Genomic DNA, 25,194 nt, shown 5'->3' on the forward strand with positions numbered 1-25,194 from the left:
GGGTGCCCATGGCTATTCCTTTCGTTTGGAGGAAGTGGGAGGATTGGAAAGAGAAGTTGTTCAGGGTGAGGACTAGTTCAGTCAGTCGAAGGAGGGTGTCAGTGGAAGGGTACTGGTCGGTACGGCGGGAAAGGGAGGAGCGGAGGGCTTCGAGTCCTTTGTGATGGGGGATGGAGGTGTACAGGGACTGGATGTCCATGGTGAAAATAAGGCGTTGGGGACCGGGGAAGCGAAAATCATGGAGCAGGTGGAGGGCATGGGTGGTGTCCCGAACGTAGGTGGGGAGTTCTTGGACTAAGGGGGACAGGACGGTGTCAAGGTATGCGGAGATGAGTTCGGTGGGGCAGGAGCAGGCGGAGACAATGGGTCGGCTGGGGCAGTCAGGTTTGTGGATTTTGGGCAGGAGGTAGAAGCGGGCGGTGTGGGGTTGTGGGACTATGAGGTTGGAGGCGGTGGATGGGAGATCCCCCGAGGTGATGAGGTTATGGACGGTCTGGGAGATGATCCATTAGGTCATATTGTGATGGACATGGACTTGAAGTATTTACTCTTTTTCTCCGTCCTGACCTGCTGAATAGTTCCAGCACTATCTGTTTTTATCCCAGATTTCCAGCATCCGCAGTACTTTGCTTTTGACTTATTATTTTAATACAAATTTAGAATAAATTACTTGTATTCTGATCGGACTTACCATTATCAACCTGTCACCGGGTCTTAGCCTTCCGTCACTTTTTGCAGGGTCCTGGATAATGTCATGTATGTAGCTACCAATGTTAGCGTCTCCTTTTGTCACCGTGAATCCCAGGCTCCCTTTTTCTGATTTCTTCAAAGTAACATGCAATTCCACTTCCTATGGCAAAGGACTATGTTAGATTATGCAGCACACAAAAAAAACTACCTGTGTGTTAAATGAAATAAATCTAACTAAACTACCTTAGTTTAACTTCAGTGAGGAAATATCTAGACAATTATTTGAGATAGAATAGTTGCATGGAGAAAAGGTAGGTTGATTACGAAGATTTAACATTGATTTCTAAAGAGGAAATCATGTTTAACTAACTTGGAGATTTTGCAGAGATAGTGGAAAGGTTTGAGGAAGGTAATGCTCTTAGTATACATGGACTTTCAGAAGTCATTTAGAATAGTGCCACTTAACAGATCTGTGAGCAAAGTTCCAGGCCATGGAATAAAAGGGTTAGTAGCAACGTGGATACAAAACTGGTTGGGTGATAGAAAAAAGAAAGCAATAGTAAAGCAATATTTTTCAGACAGGAGGAAAGTTAGTAGCTGAGCTCCCAGGGGTCATATTGGACCTTTGCTTTTCCTGATAGAACAGAACATATACAGAATGCCTTTGGCCCAATGAACTAAATTTTGAGTGCAGGGGGCAATTTCAAAGTTTGTAGATGACACTAAACTTGGAAGAGTTGCAAACTATGAGAATAGTGTAGAACTCCAGAATGGCAATCACAAGTTGCTGTAGCAGGCAGATAAATTTCAATGCAGTTTCATTGTGGTAGGAAGAACGTTGAAAGACAATATAAAATAGGGGTACATTTTCTAAAGTGGGGGGAGCGGTAGGTACAGTAGCAGAAGGACCTGGGCGCATATGTGCATAGAAGCATAGCGTCCAAGAGCAAAGTGGCAATAAGATCTCAGCTGGACTATTGTTCTGGGTGCCACATTATAGGAAGATGTGAATACACTGGAGAGTGTGCAGAAGTGGTTTACAATAATAATTCCAGGATGAGGAACATCACTAATGAGAATAGACTGAAGGAGTTCAGATGATCTTCCTTGGAAAGAAGGCGGCTGAGAGGAGATCTGATAGAGGCTTTCAAAAGCATGACTGCACTGGATAGAGTAGATAAGGAGAATATGTTCTGTTCATTAAAGGAACAAGAATGAAATGTCAGATTTAGAGTGATCCGCAAAAAAAGCAAGAATGAAGTGAGAAAACCATTCACTCTGAGTATATAGGAAATGAAATTCACTGCCTGGAAGTGTGGTGAAGACAGCTTCAATATGGGGGATTTAAAACAGCATTGGATGATTATTTGGATAAAAATAATGTGCAAGAATGTGGGGGTCAAAACTGGAAAATGGCACTAAGTTACGATGCTCACTTAATAACCCAGCGCAGGTATGATTAACCAAATTGCCTCCTTCTGCCTCAGAAAGGCATGATCCTAAATGAGTAATCAAATTTGAAGTGCAATGGATTTTCATTCTCTGTTCAAGCAGCAAGATGGTAATTGATCAATTACAAATTAAATCCACTGTAATCGTTATTGCAAAATGATTCTCATGCCAAAAAAGATGTTAACAGGTAACCTGTCATTGATATTTACTGGCTGTAACTCAGAATCTTCCTCTTCAAGGTTCTTGCTGTCCTGATGCTGTGCTGGAATGGCTATTGTATCGGAGATTGAAGAATCCATTTCAGATGCTGAACTGCAACTAATGCAGTTCGCATCTACTGGAGTAGGAGATGGAACCACAGGTTGAAGTTTAAAGCCTTGCTGTGGTGCATGGTCGAGAAGCATTGGTGAAGGTGGCTTTCTGGAATAGAAGTAGGATCATAAATAGCTTAAACTGGGTAAAGTTACACAAAAATATAAATCAACACATTACATTCTTCCAAACAATACATGTCCTTGTATTTTAAGATGTATTTTTTTTAACTGCATAGATTACCAGCAGCTAAATTTCTTTAAGAAAGGTGACACAAGTCAGTGGAAATTCCTATTGGTAATCTGAATATTAATTCATTGTACTAAATACAACCTTCTAATCATGTAATGGAAGCATGAACTCATCAAGTGATTATATTGTCTGACCCCATATCCTCTCCATCACCAAGTAACCTGTTTCCTTTCGTTGCAATAAAACAGCTGACAATTTTCCTCATGGATAACATCATGTCGAAAAAATCTGAACCCAATAATAAAGTTAGCTCCAGTATACTGTCTATTCCATATGCCGATTATACCTGAATTCCTTGCATATGTGTAATCATGAATGAGAGTATCCCTTTTCCTTTATTTATTACTTTCTACACAGCACAGAATGGAATTTATTGTGACAATACAGTTTTCGATTTATATAGAAAAGGACCTTCCACTTCCATAACACTGTTGATCATATCCTAAAAAGTATTCCAATTTAATATGTTTGAAACGCTTTCACTGCGGTAATGTAGAAGGCATTAAAACAAAGACCTTACAACTGTAATTAGATAAACAGAGAGATACTCTAATCAATGATATTGGTTGACTGGTAGAAGTTGGCGAGGACAACTACAGAACTCTTTCGTTTTCAAAAATCACCATGGGGTCTTAGGTTCACCCAAAAGGGCAGATGGAACCCCTGGTTAATGATCTCATTAGAAATACTCTTAACTCAGAAGGGTTTTGCCTCAACCCCTGCTTGAAGATTTAGACATATAATATAGGCATAAGCTTTCAGTAGAGAGGGAATGCTGCATAGTAAAAGCCGCCACATTTTACCCAAGATGTCTAAACGCAAACCCATTCACCTATTGAGATGGATATAAAACATCTTATGCCAAAAGCTTTGTCCAGTCCAATTTTTCAACAATTATAACAACCATTATAACCACCAAAAACAGATTACCTGCTCAATCATCTCAACTGGCATGAAAGATTGACTAATGCTGTTTTTGTAAAGCACTAATCTACTTGTTATTTGCTTTAATTAATGAGAAAGAAAAACCAAACTGCAAAGACTGCATTTTGGAAAAGGTAAGCTTTAAATGGATGGAGGTTGATGTAAAGCAACATAGAAAATGAACCAGGATGCTTGTAAACAAATCAAGGTCCTATACAATGTAGAGAGGTAGTAAAAGAATTCTGCACTAAAATGTGGGTTTCCAATCTTCTGCTGTAATTTCAATAGGGGTATAGCAGAATCTCAAGTGAGTTGCCTGGAAATGTTAATGGCACTTCACAGAGATTCGTTTTAAAGAAATTATAACAAGAGATTGGATAAAATTTCACATGATTACCAGACCCCCTTCTGTTCATCAGGGCACAGGATTCAATTCGAAACAAATTAAATGAAAATTCAAGAAATTCCATTCATCACTCCATTGGTCACAAAGGCATCAAGATTATTAAGTAGACATAGCTTCACTCTTTTAATTTGTGGTGCGTAACAAAAGCTCAAAGAACATGACACAAATCACAATGCAAGGTTTGAAGTGGCAAAATCTTTCTGAGTTTGGAGTTGTGATATATTGTGGCTCATGAAGAGAACTCTGAATCTGGACATGGAAATGGAAATACTTTAGGTATTTTTTCCTTGAGGAGCAAAGGAAAATAACCACCAAACATATGAACTGAATATAAAACAGAATAAGATCACCAATAAAGTTGGAGCATTACCATCAACACTGGACTTATCATAAATACTATTATTTGCAACATAATTTAAATTCAAGGTGAGTTTCCAAATGCGTACCCACAATGACTGTCCAAACCAAGCAGCATTGCTCAACATAATACATCGAAAAGAAATAATAGTTATCAAAAGCAGTGATTATTACTTGATCCACTTTGTCATGTCTCTTGTTTGATTCTGTTGAATAAAATTCTCCTTGTCTTCAGCTTTCCTTCTGTGCACTGAATCACCAAGGATTCCCAGTTATTAACCCTTGTGAATCTGACCATACTCAGAACTCTAATTGGCTCATTCGTGCAGGATCAGTTTATGGTCAATCTTGGTTTGGCAAGGTTGCATCTGTTTAATTCCTGATTAGTTTCTTTAAAAGCAAAGGTCATCTTTGTGATGTTATTTCCTACTGCCTCCTTGTCCATTTTTTCACATACCCACTTTGAAAGAATACCTCTTTGTAGCAGCATAGCTTACCAATGCCATAGATCTTTATGAAGATAGATGGTACTAGTAGAACAATATATGCATCCACTTATACTAGGTAGCATCTCAGTGACTAACAACCATCCCTAATCTCCCAATTGATGCAATTGGAAGTTCCCCTAAACCAGTGCATTATCCTTCAATTGAAAGAACCATGTGTGACTCTGTAATAACTGTTGATGCCGAAAGCAAATTAAAACACAAAGTAACCATAGAAAAGTATTATAAGTACATATTACACATTTGAAGTTACAATACTAAACCAATTTGAAGCATAGCTGTGTATTTGAGTAAAAGCTTTTTATCTTAAAGCATTCATAGTTTACATTAGCAGGAGCTATAAAAACTGTGAATCCAAAACAAAAGTTACCTTAATTTTGGCCTGAATTTCCTTCTTTACAAAAAGTATTTAAAATAATTACATTCAAATAAAATATAATGTCTTTCCTCACTTGCTTAATCAAATTAAAATGACTATTGAAAAATCCTACAATAGGATTATCATTGTCAAATTCCCCTACGATTAACATTCTGGGATTTAGAAGGATGGGGTGGTTTATAACTGACAGAATCCAAACAGGTCCAGCCATTTAATACTGTAGCTACAAGAACAAGTCAGAGCTTGGGAATTCTGAGGTACATAACTCATCATCTGACTTCACAAAGGCTGTGCACTACCTCCAAGGCACAAGTCAGGACTGTGCCTGGAACAGTGCAACTCTAACAACATTCAAGAATGTTAACGCCATTTTAAACAAAGCCCGTTTAATTAACACTGCATTCCCCACCTTTTAAATGTTAACATCTTCTAACATTGGTGCACACGGCAGCAATACGTACAACATGTAAGATATACTGCAGCAAGTTGCCACAGTTTCTTTGACAGCAGATGCACAAGACAGAGACAGTTTACACACGGAACACTATCAGTTTTAAGTATCCACCAAGTCACACATTGTCCTGAATTGAAACAAATTGTCGCTGGGTCTAAAGCTTGGAACTCCCCAAAAGTATGCAAGATGAACCAGATGGACGACATCAGTTCAAGTGGCTCACTATTATCATCTCAAAGGAAGTTAGGGATGAGTGACAAATGCTGCCTTGCCAGTGATGCTAATATTTCATGGGAAAGAAAAATCAAAACTTGGTTTTCTGAGCACCTTTGATTTCACTTACTGCACAAGTGGAAGCCATGCCATCAGCTGCTAAGGCCCTAAGCTTTGGTATTACTTGCATAAATTTCTCTGACCTTCAATAAGACATCATTAAAGCTGCTGGTCATCTGCTGTAATAGCTCATGGAGATTGGTGTCAATTTTCCTTTGATAATGCTTTTATGAAATGGGATTTTTACTACATAAACACTGGTCATTATTTTTGTCCTTGAAAGGATTATCAGTCATTATATCAAAGAAACAATAAATTCCTATTGCTTTTCAACCACCATAGAAGCTGATCATTTAATAAAAACAGAAGAGAATTTTTTGAAGGAGCTTAAAACATCGATTTAATTTAATCTATCAAAACCAACCTGTTAATTAGCTCATGTCTAGAAGATTCTTGTGGAGAAAAGTAAATATTTTGAAAGGTTTCTTCCTGGCGGGATGGCATTTTGTACTGGCTGCTGGAGAAAGACGTTGCATTCCCAGGCAATTGACTAATGGTTGTCATTTTTTTGTTACTGAACTCATCTTTTAACATGGAACACTTGGCGACATGATCTTTCAATATGGGACACTTGTCCACATCATCAGCATTTGAGCAGTCCCGATAACTATCTCTTGGATTTTGAAGTTCCCTTTCAACTTCTACATCTTCTTCATCCACAATACTGGTATTCATCTTTCCAGATATCAGCAAGTTGTCCAAGCTCTGTTTCTGTAATTTACTTCTGTAAGCCTCATTTGTCTGGGAATCACGTACACTCTGTAATAATGACAGATTGTCCTTTAATCAAATTATACAACTTTTAAAAATCTTCCAACTGCTGCATGACCTGAAGCTTTGTTTTTAAGGGACTGAATTTTCTTAAAATTATGTTGATGCATAATTATCATTTATGAACATCTACTGCAGTTGAAAAGCAGAAAACTCCTTTGTATAATGCCAAATGCTTCATGAATACAATTGTAATGGAAACTGTTCAATCTGTATTAAACCTTCAATTGTGAAATGACTATCCTAAAGAACAATGATAAAGGACTACTGATAAAGTAAAAGCAAATTACTGTGGCTACTGGAAATCAGAAATTTAAAAAATTATGGTAATATTCAGCAGGTCAGGCAGCATCTGTGGAGTGAAACAAGATTAAAGTTTCAGTTCGAGATGAATTTTCACACTAATAAAAAGACATCTCAATTTGAAATACTGATTCTGTTTCTATCCACAAATGCTGCCTGCACAGTAAGTCAGTTCCTTTTTGTCTTTATTACTGAAGAAGAAACAATTCTGACTGTACTATCTTTAGGAAGAAGATAGTGCAGGATCGATGATCTTTGGGACAACCACAAAGACCAATAGATCTGAAACAAAAAAGCTAAAGTACAAATTTAATGCCAAAGAAACAAACAACTGGGATACAAAAATGTAGAAGGAATATAAACACAGAATGCAAAAGTTAATAAGACTTCAGAATCAATTACAAATGAGGAAAATAAACTGGAGCAGCTTGCGGAACCAGTACATGACTTTGCAAAATGGGAATTCTCAGACGAGCGAGCCACTGGTTTTATAACACTGTTGTCGTGAGGCACTTGGCTCTGATCAACAAACGCTGCATTGAAGAGGGAAAATTGCAAGAAGCATTGCCATTGAACCATTGTTGAATGTCTGCCAATGATCAGTTGGTGAGGTCTAGAAAAAATACATCTAACATTAATAGAGTGGATGGCATACCAAGTAATTTAAAGGAAGGAAAACTGAAAGAACTCTTTGATATTGATCAACCCTGTGATGAGCAAGAGAGTGTAAAGGGTTTGGTTGGGGGTGGGGGTGAGGGAGTGTACAGTGACTGAACTAATCCCAACCTAATGCATGTGTACCTGCTATCATGTTCATGGTGGTAGATTACATGCCATGCAAACCTCACAGTAATGGGACACTTCATTAACTCACATAAATGTGGCAGCCACAGTGGAACTAGGAGCCTGATGTTTTTAATTTTAGTTATGGAGTCAGAGTCATTCAACACGGAAACAGACCCTTTGGTCCAACGAGTCTATGCTAACCAAGTTTCCAAACTAAACTAGTCCCACCTTCTGCATTTGGCCCATTCCCCTCTAAACCTTTCCTATTCATGTAACTGTCCAAATGTCTTATAAACACGGTAACTGTACCGACATCTACCACTTCCTCTGGCAGTTCATTCCACATTTGAACCACCCTCTGTGTGAAAAAGCTGCCCCTCGAGTCCGTTTTAAATCTTTCTCCTCTCACCTTAAAAATAGGGTCCCTACTTTTCAATCCCCCAAGTGTAGGGAAAAGACGTTTGCTATCATGACCCTAATGATTGCGATCGGGTTTCACAAAGTTCAGGAAACCAGGGTGACAGGAGGTGCCTGCTAAAGTTGTTTTCCTTTTACAGACTAGAAGGAGCTGAAGGAACCCCTCCTCACATTCAGGCAAAGCTTTGGCTTCCCCTATTTTCCCATTTCCGTTCTCAATCACCATCTTCTTCCCATTCTCCCCACCTCTATCAGCTCTGATTTCTTGCTCTCTTCTCTCTTGTTGCTTTACCCTTTACCAAGTCCCAGTCACATGATTCCCACCTCTCTCTCTCTCTCTCTCGATTGTCAAATACTACTCCCTGTGCCCTCTAGCTTGGCAGCATGTCAATTTGGGCAACTGTTGTGTGTGAAGAGGAACAATAAAATTATAACTAGGTTCTACCCTCAAACCTGACAGGATTTCTGTTCTTTGGTGCCCATATTATTACAACTCTTCCCAATTCCCGCTAAATATTAGGATCTAGGATTATAGTATCACACTTTCAAAGGAAAATTATACTTTTTCCATTCTACCATTCCTATGGCAAACTGAATGCACGTCAATACTTAACAGAGAAACAATACTATTGCCTGGATATCTAATTTCTCACCAGAAAATTTGCATATGTTAAAAACTATGCTTCAGACGTTACAAAGCTAGAGAAAAACAGAAAATACTGGAAATAATCAGCAGGTCGGGTACTTCTGAAAGAACAACAGGGTCAGAAACATCAGATCAGATGTAGGATAAGCATAGAAACTCATAATAGAACAGGAAGCAGCATGTGAGGAAGGGTAGTCAATGTAGCTGTGGGAGTGACTGGCTTCAATATTCTTTCCAGGCCTATCCAAGAAATGGATACAAAAAAGTTGAGGAAAGCAAGTTGTATTTGAGTTTGATCAATTGCCAAGATATAGTTCCAATCTATTCCTGTTTCTTCTGATCTCCTGTTGTCTTGCATCCATTTTTTCCTTCTTACTAACTCTGACATGATTCATTACATTATTTGTTCCTAATTTTTGACTGAAGGGGTAAAAATATACCTACTAATTTTAATTTAACATTACACGGAAATGCTGAGATGAGCACTGCCTTGCAAGATACCCTGGCAAGCAAAAGAACATAATTTACCAGTTTTAGAATAAACAGAATCCAACTGAGAGTACAACGTAAATTTCATCATTATAACAAAATGATAGGTTACAGGAATGAAAGACTGGGGATTAACAGAAAGAAACACAATGTCATACTGTGCATACAACTCCAGGTTCAGCACAAGGGGTTCCATATAAAACTTAGGAGTACTATTATTCCTCATTAAACAGAATGAAATACCTACAGAATTGGAGTATAAATAAATAACAGTTTTGAAGTGCAGTTAAGCCTTTTGATGTGCTTTGTGGTTAGCAGTGACTCAGTGCTATAAAATCACTCGCAATCAAGCAGAAACATGTGCTGTTGTGCTAGACGTACTAAATTGGGTTTTATTCAGAAGCTAAAAGGATTGGTAAGGTTTCCACTTTCTAAAAAATAGTTAAAAACAATGAATACTTATGGATTGTCTTTCCAAGCTCAAGTATCAGTGCTGAATTAAATAAACAGTTAATTTCTTATCTATTACACTTATCTCAAAAGGAACCCTAATTTTAATATGTTTTATGACAGTTGTAGTGAAAATCTACATTCATTTTACAATTCATTTAAATGTCAGATGGATAATGCGGGGGGGGGGGTTAAAAGCCATTCAACAAAAAATGATATTTAATTCAATATGGAAGTTGGGATATATTTATAAAGAATAAAAGTTTATAGCTTGCACAGAAAGACAAGATTAGATTGCTGTCTCCACCTGAACTAGCTTGGTCTTTTAAAAATAAACATGAATAGCTTCCATAAGCAAGATGATACTTGTTGTTTTTGATTTGTCCATGGGAGTTGTGAGCTACTGGCTAAGCCAGTATTCATTGCCAATCCCTAAATTACCCTGGAAAAGGTGGTGGTTCTCTTTTTGTTTTGAACTGCTATAGTACATAGGGTGTCGGTTCACCCACAGTGCTGTTAGGAAGGGTATTCTATGGTTATGACAGCTAAGGAATGGTGACATAGTTCCAAGTCCAGTTAGTGTGGTCAGGAGGAGAACTTGCACATGACGGTGGTACCATGCATCAGCTGCCCTTGTGACCTCTAGGCAGGAATTTGGAAAGTACTGCTGAAGGAGTTACTGTCAGGTTACTGCAGTGCCTTTTGTAAATAGTACATTGATGACCTATTATCGTGTCTGGTAATGAGTCTGGTTGGATTTGTCAGGACTGGCCACACTGTTGTGTTGTGTTGTACTAGAACAACTTCGCCAGGGGAGTGATTAAGTCTGGAGCACAAGTTTTTAATACGATATTCGGAATGTTGTCGGGGTCTACATCCTTTGTGGTGTCCAGTGCTTTCAGCCATTTCTTTACCTCAGGGGAAAATAATTTATTTGGTTGAACACTGGCATCTCTGCTGCCAAGTCCTCAAAATCTTACAGAGATGCTTCTGGCTGAAAAAGGATGCACAACTTCATCTTCATCTTTTGCACTGATGCACTAGGTTTACTCAGTATTGAAGGTGGAGATATATGTGCACGCTCCTGCTAGTTGTTTCATTGCCCACATGCATTTCTAATGGATCCAGCAGGACTGCAGATCTTAGATCAGTGATGGTGCTATTGAGTCACTCTTGGTGAGGGACAGTGAAGTCCCGCACCTGGAGTAGAGTCTGTGCCTTGAAACACTCAGAGCTTCCTCCAAGAGGTATCCAACATGCAGGGGCATTGGCTCATATAATAGAGGGGCAGAGGTTACCCCAGTCATGTTTGCCCTGATGCCATCAGACCATGGGATCCAGAGTTAATACTGAGAACTCTCAAGGTAACTCCTTCCAGCTGTATCCCATTGTGCCACCATCTCTGGTGATGGGATGATGGGTGTCTGGGACATGGTCTGTAAGGGATGAATCCATAAGTCATGTCTATGCTGCTCAACCATCTGTGGGACAGCTTCCTAATTTGCCACATGGAACACAGGGAGAACTAGCCACGAATTCAGAACTGGCTCGAAGGTAGAAGACCAGAGGGTGGTGGTGGAGGATTGCTTTTCAGACTGGAGACCTGTGACCAGTGGTTTGCCACAAGGATCGGTGCTGGGTCCATTGCTTTTCGTCATTTATAGAAATGATTTGGATGTGAACATAGGAGGTATCATTAGTAAGTTTGCAGATGACACCAAAATTGGAGGTGTAGTGGACAGCGAAAGAGGTTACCTCAGAGTACAATGGGATCTTGACCAGATGAGGAATGGGTTGAGGATTGGCAGATGGAGGTTAATTTAGATAAATGTGAGGAGCTGCATTTTGGAAAGGCAAATCAGGGCAGGACTTATACACTTAATGGTAAGGTTCAAAAAGACCTTGGAGTGCAGGTTGATAGCTCATTGAAAGTGGAATCACAGATAGCCAGGATAGTGAAGAAGGTGCATAAGTATGCTTTCCTTTATTGATCAGAGTATTGAGTATAGGAATTAGAAGGTCATGCTGCGGCTGTACAGGACATTGATTAGACCAATGTTGGAATATTATGTGCAGTTCTGGTCTCCCTCCTAGAGGATGGATGTTGTGAAACATGAAAAGATTCACATGGATGTTGCCAGGGTTGGTGGATTTGAGCTATAGGGAGAGACCGAGCAGTTTTCCCTGGAGCGCAGAGGCTGAGGGGTGGCCTTATTAAGGTTTATAAAATCATGAGAGGCATGGATAGGGTAACTAGACAAAGAGTTTTCCCTGGTTTGAGAGAGCCCAGAACTAAAAGGCATAGGTTAAGATTGAGAGGGGTAAGATTTAAAAGGGAACTAAGGGGCAGCTTTTTCACGCAGAGGGTGGTGTACATATGAAATTAACTGCCAGAGGAAGTGGTGGATGCTGGTATAATTACACCATTTAAAAGGCATCTGGATGGGTAAATGAATAGGAAGGTTTTAGAGGGATATGGACCAAGTGCTGGCAAATGGTCCATCTGGTCGGCATGGATGAGTTGGACTGAAGGGTCTATTTCCATGCTGTACATCTCTATGACTCTAAGTTACTGAATATTTGCAGGGTGAAACATGCTGTATTCACCATTTCTGGTGCTTGGGCGCCATTCAATTTAATTTTTTTTCTTTTGACTTTATAATGTTCTGAAACAAGCTAGGTAGTAACTTGCTAGGCCAATTTAAAGGGCAGTTAAGAAACACTTGTTGTGTGTCTGGAGTTGTATGTAATCCAGATCATGTAATGAAAACAGATTTCCTTCCCAATGGGAAGTATATAGGTTTTAATAGCAATTGCAAATGGTTAACTAGTCACCATTAGAATAACAGTCAATTCTGGACTATTTATTGATTTCAAATTTCATAAGAGGTCATCATGGGATTCGAACCTATGTTTGCAGAACTTTGGTTTGTGGCTCCAGATTACTCATCCAATGACATTACCACTACACATCATCCACATCATCTTCTGCATGGCATTTCTGAATTGTAAATTTTCTATTATGATCTACTGTAATTTAACTTCTTAGTTTTTCAAATCAACTCACCCTATTGTAAGTGCGCTCATATTGAAAAAATGTACCAAGGTTCATCAAGAAGCCTTAATTGGCCAAAAATCGATGCTAAGCCAAATCAGATATTAGGAAGGGTGACTGAATGTTTCATTTTAGATTTGAGTCTTAAAGGAGATGACAGAGAGAAGCCTAGCAAGGGCATACAAGGATTAGGATCTAAACAGTTGAAGGCGTGGTAACTGACAGTGAAGCAAAGGGCTGGGGTACAAAAGAAGTCAGAGATAAAGGAATGCAAAGTTTTTTTGGCAGGGGTTTTGCAGTTTGGAGGATACCTGATAAGAAGAGAAACCACAGAGCTAGTACCATAAAACATTTGGGAAATTAACAAGGAGGGGTGTGATGGATGATCAGAATTGAACACTTAGTAGAACATGGACAGCAGAGTTTTGGATGACCAGTCCTGAAACCCAGAGCCATGTTTCTATTAACATAACTCACCAAAGGGGAACCAATATCTGCTGACACACCAGATTTGAGTCTGTAAAGTAACAGAGTGACCTCCTGAGATGTCCGCCTGAGAACAGACACTATTTCCTACAAAAAAAGGAAAACATGAAAGTCTGAGTTATAACCAATGAGTTAAGTAAACAAATATGCATAAATCAACATTAGAAATGAGTTTCTGCTATTCTACACACTATTGCCTCAACAGCACTCTGAGCATCCACATGGAAAAAGAAATGATCAGTACCCCACCATGCTTATTCCCTCAAACTAGATCTGTTTTAAAATGCTATACTGAGATAGTTTTTTTTCTCTACTAGTGATTATAGAGATTGGGAATTTAGCAAAACACATCATGTGAGATGACACAATGTCTATGCTTTTACTAATCTTAGAAATGCTAGTTCAAACATGACATGCACATTCAATACTTGGTACAAAGCATTTACACATTCCAGAACTCTGAAAATAAGGCCTGTTCTAACTTAGAAGAACAAAGTTCGCTGCATTTCTAAAGACCATCTGAATCCAGTCATTACATTATAGTTATTCATTTCCTTTCATGAATCATTTTTTAAAGAACAGAGAAAGCACACAGCTTGACTACGTATCCAGCTGAAAACTGACTGAACAGAGTAAAATAACGATGCTGGAGGAGCAACTCCATGAGCTGTTGCAGTTTACAGGCATTTTTTTCAGATTATCATTAATATTTAAAAGGAATTTTTCAAAAAAGGTACTTTTTAATATCTTCAAAAGGCAACTATTCAAATGGAAGTTTTAATTTAAGCTTTCTAATTGAAACATATTCAATATGAGAAATGTCTAAAGGTGTTTCACAGCTGGGCACAGAAAATGGATGCGTGTGCTGAACCTGGAGAAAGTGAGGACTGCAGATACTGGAGAGTCAGAGTCAAAAAGTATGGCGCTGGAAAAGCACAGTCAGCCAGGCAGCATCCAAAGACCAGGAGTGTCAACATTTTGGGCATAAGCCCCTCATCAGGATGCTGCCTGATCTGCTTTTTTTTTTCCAGCGCCATTCGTTTTGACTCTGGTTGCTGAACCAGGAAAAATGACATTACTGTGGTGATAAAGAGCTTGATGACAAGCTGGGTTTTGAAAGAATAGTTAAAAGAAGGTAGAATTTTTTTGAAAGGGAATTCTAAAAGCGAAATTCAAGGAAAAAGTCATTGGACAAAGAGAGAAAGTCAGCATCAGAATAATGAGTTTTTGAAGAGTCATATTGGTATGGGGGAGCTTCCAGACATGGGACTGACCAATACCATTAAAATCAGCATACTGAGAGGTGGGCAGATAAATACGTATTCATGAGAATGTCGATGATAGAAGTTACTACAGGACAAGACATGAGTTAGAATTTCAGATACCTTGACATTTAAAAAGGAATGGGCAATGAAGGAGGCTTTTGGCACACTGGCCTTCATCAGTCAGGGCACTGATTACAAAGTTGGGAAATTATGTTGCAGTTATACAGGACATTGGTGAGGCAGCACTCTGAGTACTGTATTGTGTTCAGTTTTGGTCACCTTGCTTATGTTATTAAACTATAAAGAATGCAGAAGAAATTTATAATGATGTGGCCTGGACTCAATGGTCACAGTTAAAGGGAGAGGTTGGACAAGCTAGGATCTTTATCTTCAGACACTATGGGGGGACCTTATAGAGGTGTATAAGATCATGAGAGGCATGGATAGGGTGAATGCACTCAGTCTTTTTCCCAAGGTTGGGGAATCGAGGACTAGAGGGCATCAGTTTAAGGTTAGAGGGAAAGAACAAAAGGGAACCTAAGAAGCAACTTTTTTTTTTACACAGAGGGTGGTACGCATATGGAATAAGCTGCCAGTGGAAGTGGCTGAGGTGGATATGTTAACAACATTTAAAAGGCAATTGGACAAATACATGGATAGGACAGGATTAGAAGGATATGGGCCCACTTCAGGGAAATGGGATTAGCATGGACCAGTTTGGGCCAAGGGACCTGTCTCTGTGCTGTAGGACTCTATGATTCTATGAATGGAATTGGAATAGTTGAGTCTTAAAGGGACAAAAGATGTGAAAAATTTCAGTCATGGAAAGCTTGGAGATTTGACAAATATTTAAGAGCATGGAAACACCTGAGTTGTCGTTAGAAGCTATGGAGGGGGTTCAGCGCAATAAACATTCATGTAGAAGCTGATCCTGTGGCATTTTGACATGATTGCTAGGCATTGTGAAGCTTGGTTTTGCTTCATTTGGTCATATCAGAACTAACGATTGATGACTGACCTGATGTGACTATCTGACATTAAGGTATCTATTAGGATTTGGAGCAGAGGATTGATGGGGGTTGGGAAAGTGCCTAATTGAAAATTGAAACTCTATTTCTCAAGGATATTTTGAGCCTCATTGGAGCAATGTAGAAGATAGAGTGGTGAGCGGGACACAGAATTAAAAGGCCAAATTATTGAAAGCTTAGTCACACTCACAGATTGAATGGAGGTATTTAATAAAGTGGTCAGACAATATGCAATTATTCTTGAAGACGTAGAAAACCATATCATGTGCAGAAAGTGCAGCATTCTAAATTGAAAATGGAGCAAATAAATAATTGTTTTGCTTGAAAGGAATGTATGATCCCCTGTAGAGAAGAAGGGGAGCCGTTAAGGGGACTTTTGTTGTATCTTTTTCACTTTCATGTTAGGGTGCTGTTGGAAAAGGAGTTGGGTGTTGAATGATGGAGGCGCAAAGCAGTATGTTGTGGAGGGAATGGTCACTTCAGAATGGTGAGAGGGAAGAAGAATGGTGGCATTCTGGATGTAGAAGGTTAGTGGGGTGAGGATGAGGAAAAAAAAAACCATGTTCATCCACTTTATTGAAGAAACAGGAAGCAGTGGTGACAACAGATACCATGGAAATGGAGAATCCAAGCAAACAGGCTTAGCATTTATAGAAAACAGGATGGTAAGAAATGTAATCTAGGGTGACATGAGTGTCAGTGGGTTTATAACAGATATTGGCTGCAAGCCCATCTCTATAATAGAGATAGCAAAGCAGAGTAATAGATGTTAAGACAATTTGAAGATGGTCTATGTAAAGGAAAGGGAACAATGGAAATTGGAGGTAAATATGACATTTTCCAGTTCAGGACAAATAGACAAATCAGCGCCAACACACTCAATGTGAGAGAAAATGGACTGACATAAGGGATCCGAGTAAGATGGGCACGTACAACATTTTACAGAAATGCTGACACAGTGAGAATCCATGTGGAAAGTCGCAGGACACTTTTAGTTGGAGGGAATTAAAGGAGTCAAAGGATGAATTGTTCAATGTAACAAAATGGTCAGTGAGTCAGAGGAGGATGGTGACTAGTTAAAAAGTTGAGTGCTTTCAAACAGAATGAATAGGAAGGAGTTTTAGACAAAGAGACTGCCCAGGGTGACAAGGGGGTCAGCTAGAGCCAGGAGACGGTTGATACTGGGATCGTGAACATACATCAGAAGAAAATAGAGAAGGAAAGGTAAAATAGATAAGAATAAATAAATCCAATTGGGAAAAAAAGAAACCTTGGGTTTATCAGGAAGGTGCTACTCATGGAGAGTAAGGTAACAGAAGTAGGCTGTGAGCAGCTGGTAGGACCTTAGCTTTAGTAGCCTGGGGCGGGAGAGGACAATCTCCAGATCAAATGAAGTCAGTCTGAGTAACAATGTCTTGACATTTGAATTGTAATCCAGGGGCGGGTGAGTCAGAGCTTGTGAGAAAGTTTGTCATGCTTTATGATAATCCTGTGTTTAAAAAAAATTACTAGACTTCCTATTCCTTCAATAGCATCTTCCAAACCCAGAAACTTTAGACACATGGGAACACTACAACCTGCAAGTTACTCTCCATGCCACACATCATCCTGACTTGGAAACGTACTATCTCTGGGTTAAAACCCTGAAAAACCTTCTCCTGAATAGCACGGTTGGTGTGCCTACATCCCAAGGACTTTGGCTGCATCTTTTCAAGGGCAATTATGCATGGCTAAAAAAATGCAGACCCAGCCAACAATGCACAAATCAAATGAATGAACAAAAATGAAGCCCTATTACAAGCAATAAACACTGTACAGTCTAATCCAATAAAATATTAGGAGCATTTCTTTCAATTACAGAATTAAACTGACAAGATTTGACTCTGCTCACAGGTCTTTAATTAACATGCATATTCAGGTGATTTCCAGGTCATTCACTGATAAATTAAATACTTCTACAATTCTATTCAAAATACATTGATACAGTTTCGCAGCAAATTATTTACATTATTCAAAAATTAGTTTATACAATAAACTATATTATTTCCAGTGTAACGTACCTGTTTTGACAGCCCTTTCAAAGAGATGTCATTCACCTGCATTATCACATCTCCAACATTAATCTTCCCACTCTCTGCCGCTGGCTGGCCAGCAAATAGTTTCTTTATTTTTACTGCATTTCCATTGTGTTCAGGAAATCCGTCATTGCCTTCAGTAAAACTAAAACCCAATCCAGAGGAATTTTTTATTAACTTCACTTTAAATATGTCACCTGTAAAAGAAGAATGAAAAATATTTTTTATTTGAAATGATTCAATATATCATTTTGCAGAGTGAACTAAACAGAATGGACAATAGTCATATAATTAAAAAACAACACATATTAAAATGTCATTCAGGTCTGATCCTGCTCTTTCAGAAGCAATCCCTTTAGTCCCACGCCTGTGCTGTTTTCTTCAGGTATTTTATCAGAGATCCATCGGAAGGCCATTTTTTGTATCTTCACCCACAGCCAACTAAGCAGTGCATTCCAAATTCTAAACCATCACTGTATAATTTTTTTTCCTTCGAGTTGCCTCTAGTCCCCTGTCAATCATCATAAATGTATATCTTTAGTGATCAGCCCTTCAGCGACTGGAAACAATGTCTCCTCACATACATTAATTAAATATTTCATGATTTAAACAGTTCCATAAAAACCTCTTCTAATATTTTTTCTATCAACAACTCCAGCTTCGCCAATTTATAATCTCATCACTGAGAACCATTCAAGTAAATTTATTTTTTACTTCCTCCAAAGCCTTCACATTCTTCCCAAAATGTGACATCCAGAATGTAAACAATACCCCAGCAGAGGCCACGCTGTTGTTTTGTTTGAGTTTCTCAAATTTCCTGGTTTTTGTACTCCATGTATGCTCATGTCTTCATTTTCCATTATAACATGACTGGCCAGATTCAAAGATTTGTGCCTAAATGCTCCCCAGTTCTCTCACATACTTCAGAACTGTACGACTGAGCTTGAACTATCTCTCCTCATTCATCCTTCCACAGTGTACCACCTTACATTAGTTTGCTGTCAATTTCAGCTCCAAATTTTCCACCCATTCCACCAGCCTGCATTATTTTGTATGCTATCAAACTAACATCCTCCCTCTTTATCGCATAAATTTCAAGCCATGTTCAAACTTTGAAATTGAGTCCTGTAATCCCAAGTTCAACTCATTAATATATAGCATAGACAGCATTAGTCCAAGTAGTAAAACACTTAATTTTTTTGACTGAAGTAGCATTTCCTCAAACAGTCATTCATTATAATTCTGTTTTTTATCCTTTAGACTATTTTGTATCCTCACTGTAATTACTTCTTTTATCCCGTCAGCTTCAAATTGCTGACAAGGCTAATGCATGATCCTTGTCAAACGTCACTTCAAAATCCATATACCATTTCGAGATATCCTTACAGGGGTGGTACAGTCTTTGTTTTTTAAATTCATTCATGGGATGGAGGCATTACTACCTAGACAAGCATTTACTGTCCATCCCTAATTACCCAGAGGGCAGTTAAGTACCAACTACATTGCTGTGGGTCTGGAGTCACATGTAGGCCAGACCAGGTAACAATGGAAGAGTTCCTTCTCCAAAGAACATTGATAAGGCCAAGTAGGCTAGCCTTAGTGGCTAGGATAAAAACCCAAATGGCAGATATGGGGTAAACTCCTGTTCAGTCAAGGTGAAGGAAGGGATTGTGAAACAAGTAAAGAAACAAAGGTATGTCGAGAGTTGGTGTAAATGGAAATATATCTGTTGAACACAAATGATAGAAAATCATTAGGGGCTTATCATTTTAATCCTGAACCAGCAATGATAACTCTTGCTCCTCATGCTGAAGCTATTTAATTCATCTGGTTGTCTCTCCATCCAGAGAGATGTTTGTATGCCATGTGCAAAACCTTGGTAGATCAGGGAAATTACTTTTTAAACTGGGCCTTTACTTAAGTTGGCTACTCATCCCTGGTCAGAAGGCAGCCACGTTACTGTCATCCCTGCCACTGGAAAACCTCTCCAGCAATGTGAACACATCAGGAACCCATCCTATTCCAGCTCTTTGACATTCGACCCCCACCTGCCACGCAAGCTGCTGTCTCATTGCCAGTAAAGTTCTGCCAATGGTTCATAACAATGACTGTTTAGTAAAGCTGGGAAAAGTTGGAAATGGTTTTGACCAAGTGAAAGAAGGAATGGTGCCAAATACAAAAAAAAGGAACAGTCTGTGATAGGACAGTGCTCAGGTGAAATTAAAAAACCATAGGTTTCTTGGTGCAAGACAAAGGAAGTGATTGTGAAACAAGTAAAGAAACAAAGGTATGTCGAGAGTTGGTGTGAATGGAAATATATCTGTTGAACACAAATGATATAAAATAATAGTGGTATACACACACACACTCCACTGCAGAGATTGGTTTTCTGCAAAACATCACTTTGGTCAATGGCTATTCTTGAAGGCAAGTGTAGGATGTTCTAAAATCTCTATCTCTGACATTGTGAAATGTGGCATCCAATACTCACGGTTTTCTCTGGTGTCTTTGCAGACAGATTGTTCAGGAAATACAATATTGAGACATTCCTTCAATCAATTTCACAAGAATAGGTTTCACCCTGAACTCATAAAACCAGAGAATTCCCACAATGCAGAAAGAGGCCATTCTGCTCGCCAAGACTGTACTGACGCTCCAAAGAGCATCCCACCTCAACCCACCCTATCCCCAATAACCTTGGATTTCCAATGTCTAACCCACTTAGCCTGCACATCCTGGACACAATGGGACAATTTAGCATGGTCAATTCATCTAATATACACATCCTTTGGATTGTGGGAGGAAACCAGAACACCTGGCAGAAACTCACATTGATATGGAGTGAACATGCAAAATCCACCCAAGGCCCAATAAGGTTTTCTTTTCAGAAATGGAAGATGGAGCTGAGGAGCCCTCTCCTCCAGGATTCTTCTCCACAATTGACATGATGAAAAGAACCTCTCTAATCCAGTCACTATTCAAACAGCTCCAGTAGAGTCTACAAAATAGCAGCAACTGTATGTGGCAGTTCAAAAAACTGGCATTACATGCTAAATATAATTCTTCAGTTTGTACGTTTTATTGTGATCAAATAATAGAAACATCACAGGAAAGTGAACTCATGGAACAGGACAACTTCAAAAATAATTTTCTCTTGGGATTGAGATGTGTGGAAAAAATTCTCTTAAAATGTCTGATACAATGGAAAAACATGCTTGCTTCCTTAAAAGCATATTTTTAAACTTAGCCTCAGTAAAGTATCACTTTATTGCACCAGCATGAAATTTTCCATTTTCAAGAGCCATATTCCAAGCTAATTTTCTCTTCCTAAGCCAAACGTAGTGACCAAAGTGGCATTCCACTTGAATCAGCTACAGGACACAATACAGTAGGGGCCAGAGACTATTCTTGTTGACTATGGTTTAGCTGTCTTTTTGGAAAAAATCTGAACAATTAGGGGTGCCTACGAGTGTTGCTTACAGTTTAGTTATGTCTCAACAATCTTAAACATCACAGCTCCTTACCATCATTGATGGAAGTACAATCTTTGGCATTTGAGGACATGATTTCTGGGACTACTTCTTGTTTGTCAGCTGATTCACATGATGTGCTTTGATTGGCTGCACAAGGTGGTGTGCACTGTGGTGTGACAGGAGCATGAACGCTGGCTGCAGGAAGCTGCCCCTTCTCCACTAGCAGATTGACAACCTGGAGAGAAGGATATGCTAAGTACATTTTGATTAAAATTGAACTTCAATGCATTCATAAGTGTGACAAGAGAATTTAACAATTCTGTTGGTTATAGAGCTTGCTTCTACCCTTACTTTGTGCTCACCACTCCACGTATAGTTAGTACTGTCAATTGACTTCAAACAGTTGGATACATCATCTGAAAATAGGGTTTCTATAAAGTTGCAATATATTCTGGTTCATTGGAATACAATGTTAAATGTTTGAAAAGGCAAGGAGCTTTGCAGTCACCAAGTGAAAACTCTAAACAAAATGTCATACTTCAGGCTGCCTGAACAGTAGTTTGATTTAAAGCACACCACTTAATAACAATGAAGAAAGAGAACAAAGGATGTCAGAAAGTATAACTACCTCTGTAGGGCTTGCAAGACAAAACAGTAAAACGCTTCCGAGAAGCACTGTTAATCTACTTACAATACATGGATTGCAATGATTCAAGAACCTTCTTAAGGGCAATTAGGGATGGGTACCAAATGCAGTCACAGCCAACAACACCACATCCCGCGAACACATTTTTAAAACTCTTAGTGTCTAAATTGACAATATTTGTGCAGAAAAATCGGAATCAACCAGTAATGTAAATTATACAGGAATACAAAATATAAAATTAGAAACGGTGATCTGAACCCAAAATTCACAATGCTTCAAAAGAATGTGCACAAAGAATACTTCCTGAGAAAATAAGTACCATAGCTAAGACTTTAAAAAGGTTTTCACAAAAGTTCCAGTCATATGAAATATCAATGTGCTGCATAATAATCAACATTTATTTATCTTGCAAGCTTCTTAGTCAGATATTCATGGGGACCACTGCTTTTTAAATAAGTAATTAGTGACACAGTATTACACTTTGATAAGAGTCAGTTCTAATGACTCATCATGCTGCAGAAAATTAGGCTGCTAGAGTCATAGGGAGTCATATAGAACAGAAACAGACCCTTTGGTCCAACTAGTCCACATCAACCATGCCCCCAAACTAACCTGTCTCACTGCCTCCATTTGGCCCATATCCCTTCAAATGTTTCCTATTCAAGAACTTATTCAAATATCCTTTAAGCATTGTAACTACACCTGCATTCACCACTTCCTCTGGCAATTCATTCCACATACCTCTGTAAAAAGGTTGCACCTGAGGTCCCTTTTAAAATTTTCACCTCATCTTAAAAGTATGCTCCCTAGTTTTGAACTCCTCCACCCTAGGGAAAAGACCCTTATTTATGCCACTGATGGTTTTATAAACCTCAATAAGGTCACCCCTCAAACACCAGTGAACCAGTGAAAAAATTCCCAGCCAAGCCAGCCTATTTTTATACCTCAAACCCTCCATTCCTGGCAACATCCCAGTAAATCTTTTCTGAACCCTCTCCAAAGTAATAATATTCTTGGTATAGCAGGACGATCTGAACTGCAGAGTACTCCAGAGGAGGCCTCACCAACATTCTGTCCAAACTCAGCATGACCTGTCCCAACTCCTTTTCTTGAAAGTCTGAGCAATGAAGGCAAGCAAGCTAAATGCTTTCTTAACCATTCTGTTTACCTTTGACGCACATTTCAAAGAATTACGTACCTGAATTATCCACTCCCAGGTCTCTATGTTCTTCTACAACAGTACGCTGGGTCCTATTATTAACTGCATAAGTCCCGTCTTTCTTTGTTTTACCAAAATGCAATACCTTGAATTTATTCAAATTGCACTCCATCCTCCACTTCTCAGCCCATTGACCCAATTGATCAAGATCTCTTTGCAATCTTTGATAACTGTCCACTATCAGAATCAGGAGCTCAAATGCTGCCCAATAATCAGGATAGTTTATTTTATCTTCAGTTACAGATTAAATTATAGTGGCTGAAATGGGGTTGTACATACTTGTCCTGTGCTCCTTAGAGTCTCCACAGCCTGCTTATGAGTTGCACCTTCCAGACAGATTCCATTCACAGAAAGAACGCGGTCACCTAAAAGTGAGTCAGTAAATGTTTAGTGAAAAGCAAGGAATAAAACTGAACTTGGATCTTCTACTGTTATATGGCAATGAGTGACTGCTGAACTTGTGCCAAAGTAAACAATCTGCCATTACAAAGATAATCCTGTTAAATCACTACCCCAAAATTACTATAAAACTGTTAACAAAGTCTGCCTGAGCAAACAAGTCTAGGCTCGCTATCAAACGGACAGGCAATGAGATCAATTCCAAAGAAAGGATGGGCTGCTCATGGAACAAGATCATGTCAGCAGCAGCTGTTCCATCAAGAACTGGGAGGAATTGGTTGCCTTTACCTGGTAAAGGTTTGCAAATTTTCAGACTTCAACAGAACTCACGCTAGTTTGTAACTGGCAAGGCATTAGAAAGGCACAACCGGTGGAATTTCTGAGCTAGCTTGGGGATACTCCCACCACATGGCATTTGATGTTATGGAAGAAAGGAAGGTGGATGGCAGCATTCCACATTATGCCAATATCAGAAAACAGCAGCTATAAAGAACACAGGTGGAATCACAGTGCAACCACAATCCACATCAAATTCCAGAAGCAGGTCAGAAAAGCACTCGCTCATTTCACCGCACAGTGAGTCAGAATTTCCAGGCCATCATCTCTATTAACAATGTTACATGGGGCTTCATTGTAAATACATGTAATGAACTTCAGATTTCAAAAAGGAAGAAATTGTTGTCAAACCCATTGAATTTTGTTGATCATTTCTGAAGGGGAGAGGAGTCTATACATTTGAATTTTACACATATGAAATAAAGTAAGAGAGATAAAAAGAATGATTAAAAATTTAGCTAAGATAGGACATGAGAAGAATTCACTGTTCTTCCTTGAAATAGCACTGCAGAATTTTCCAAGGGCCAGACTGAGCATGGGTTAACTGCCTACATCACGCATTAAATTACAATACTCCCTCAGTACTACAGTGAAGTATCTTGCTCAAGTCCTAGGAATGAAGGATGACTTGATGTGCTTCTGACTTGGAAGTGAAGGTGTAATCATTGAGCAAAAGATATATGGTTAAAATATCCATTCTATGCATTTATAGCATTCAATAAATTGTCCGACTTCAACACGAGATACAATGGAGTCAGTATGTGCACCAAGCATTGGGATTTCTCTTTTAGGATTGTTTTGTGCCAGGCCAATATAGTGTCATATCGTCCCCACTGGTTCCACTTTAGAATGGCCTCTCCCACTCTCCTACTGATCCCCTCACCACCCATCCTGCTCCCCAATCACTTCAGCACCTCTCTGCTCCATCCTTTCCACTTGCAGCTTCTCTTGCTTCCTCCCTCTTGCTATTCCATTCTGAAGCCTTTGTCACTACAAAGCTGTAGGAAGCAGCGGAGGCAAGTTAATGATATAGAAGATGGTATCAGCAATAACATTAGCAAATTTGCTGATGATACTAAGCTGGGTGGCAGGGTGAAATGTGATGAGGATGAGGAGATTACAGGGTGACCTGGACAAGTTAGGTGAGTGGGCAGATGCATGGCAGATGCAGTTTAATGTGGATAAATGTATGGTTATCCACTTTGGTGGCAAGAACAGGAAGGCAGATTACGACCTCAATGGAATCAATTTAGGTAAAGGGGCAGTACAGAGAGATCTAGCTGTT

At 39.1% G+C, this 25,194-nt stretch overlaps 1 protein-coding gene across 5 annotated transcripts in view; it reads right to left on the reverse strand.

The window, feature by feature from the left end:
- Nucleotides 1-25,194, reverse strand: part of ptpn13 (protein tyrosine phosphatase non-receptor type 13) — a 263,474-nt gene that overhangs the window by 82,384 nt on the left and 155,896 nt on the right. For all 5 annotated transcript variants that reach the window (XM_043695955.1, XM_043695937.1, XM_043695928.1 and 2 more), the window contains 7 exons: nucleotides 23,454-23,539; nucleotides 21,361-21,544; nucleotides 17,822-18,033; nucleotides 13,460-13,555; nucleotides 6,430-6,824; nucleotides 2,352-2,562; nucleotides 692-850 (listed from right to left, as the gene is read on the reverse strand). In XM_043695955.1, the coding sequence (XP_043551890.1) occupies nucleotides 692-850; nucleotides 2,352-2,562; nucleotides 6,430-6,824; nucleotides 13,460-13,555; nucleotides 17,822-18,033; nucleotides 21,361-21,544; nucleotides 23,454-23,539 (1,343 nt within the window). The remainder of the gene's footprint in view (nucleotides 1-691; nucleotides 851-2,351; nucleotides 2,563-6,429; nucleotides 6,825-13,459; nucleotides 13,556-17,821; nucleotides 18,034-21,360; nucleotides 21,545-23,453; nucleotides 23,540-25,194) is intronic.

This window comes from Chiloscyllium plagiosum, chromosome 1 (assembly GCF_004010195.1).
Source record: "Chiloscyllium plagiosum isolate BGI_BamShark_2017 chromosome 1, ASM401019v2, whole genome shotgun sequence".
Taxonomy (NCBI): Eukaryota; Metazoa; Chordata; class Chondrichthyes; order Orectolobiformes; family Hemiscylliidae; genus Chiloscyllium; species Chiloscyllium plagiosum.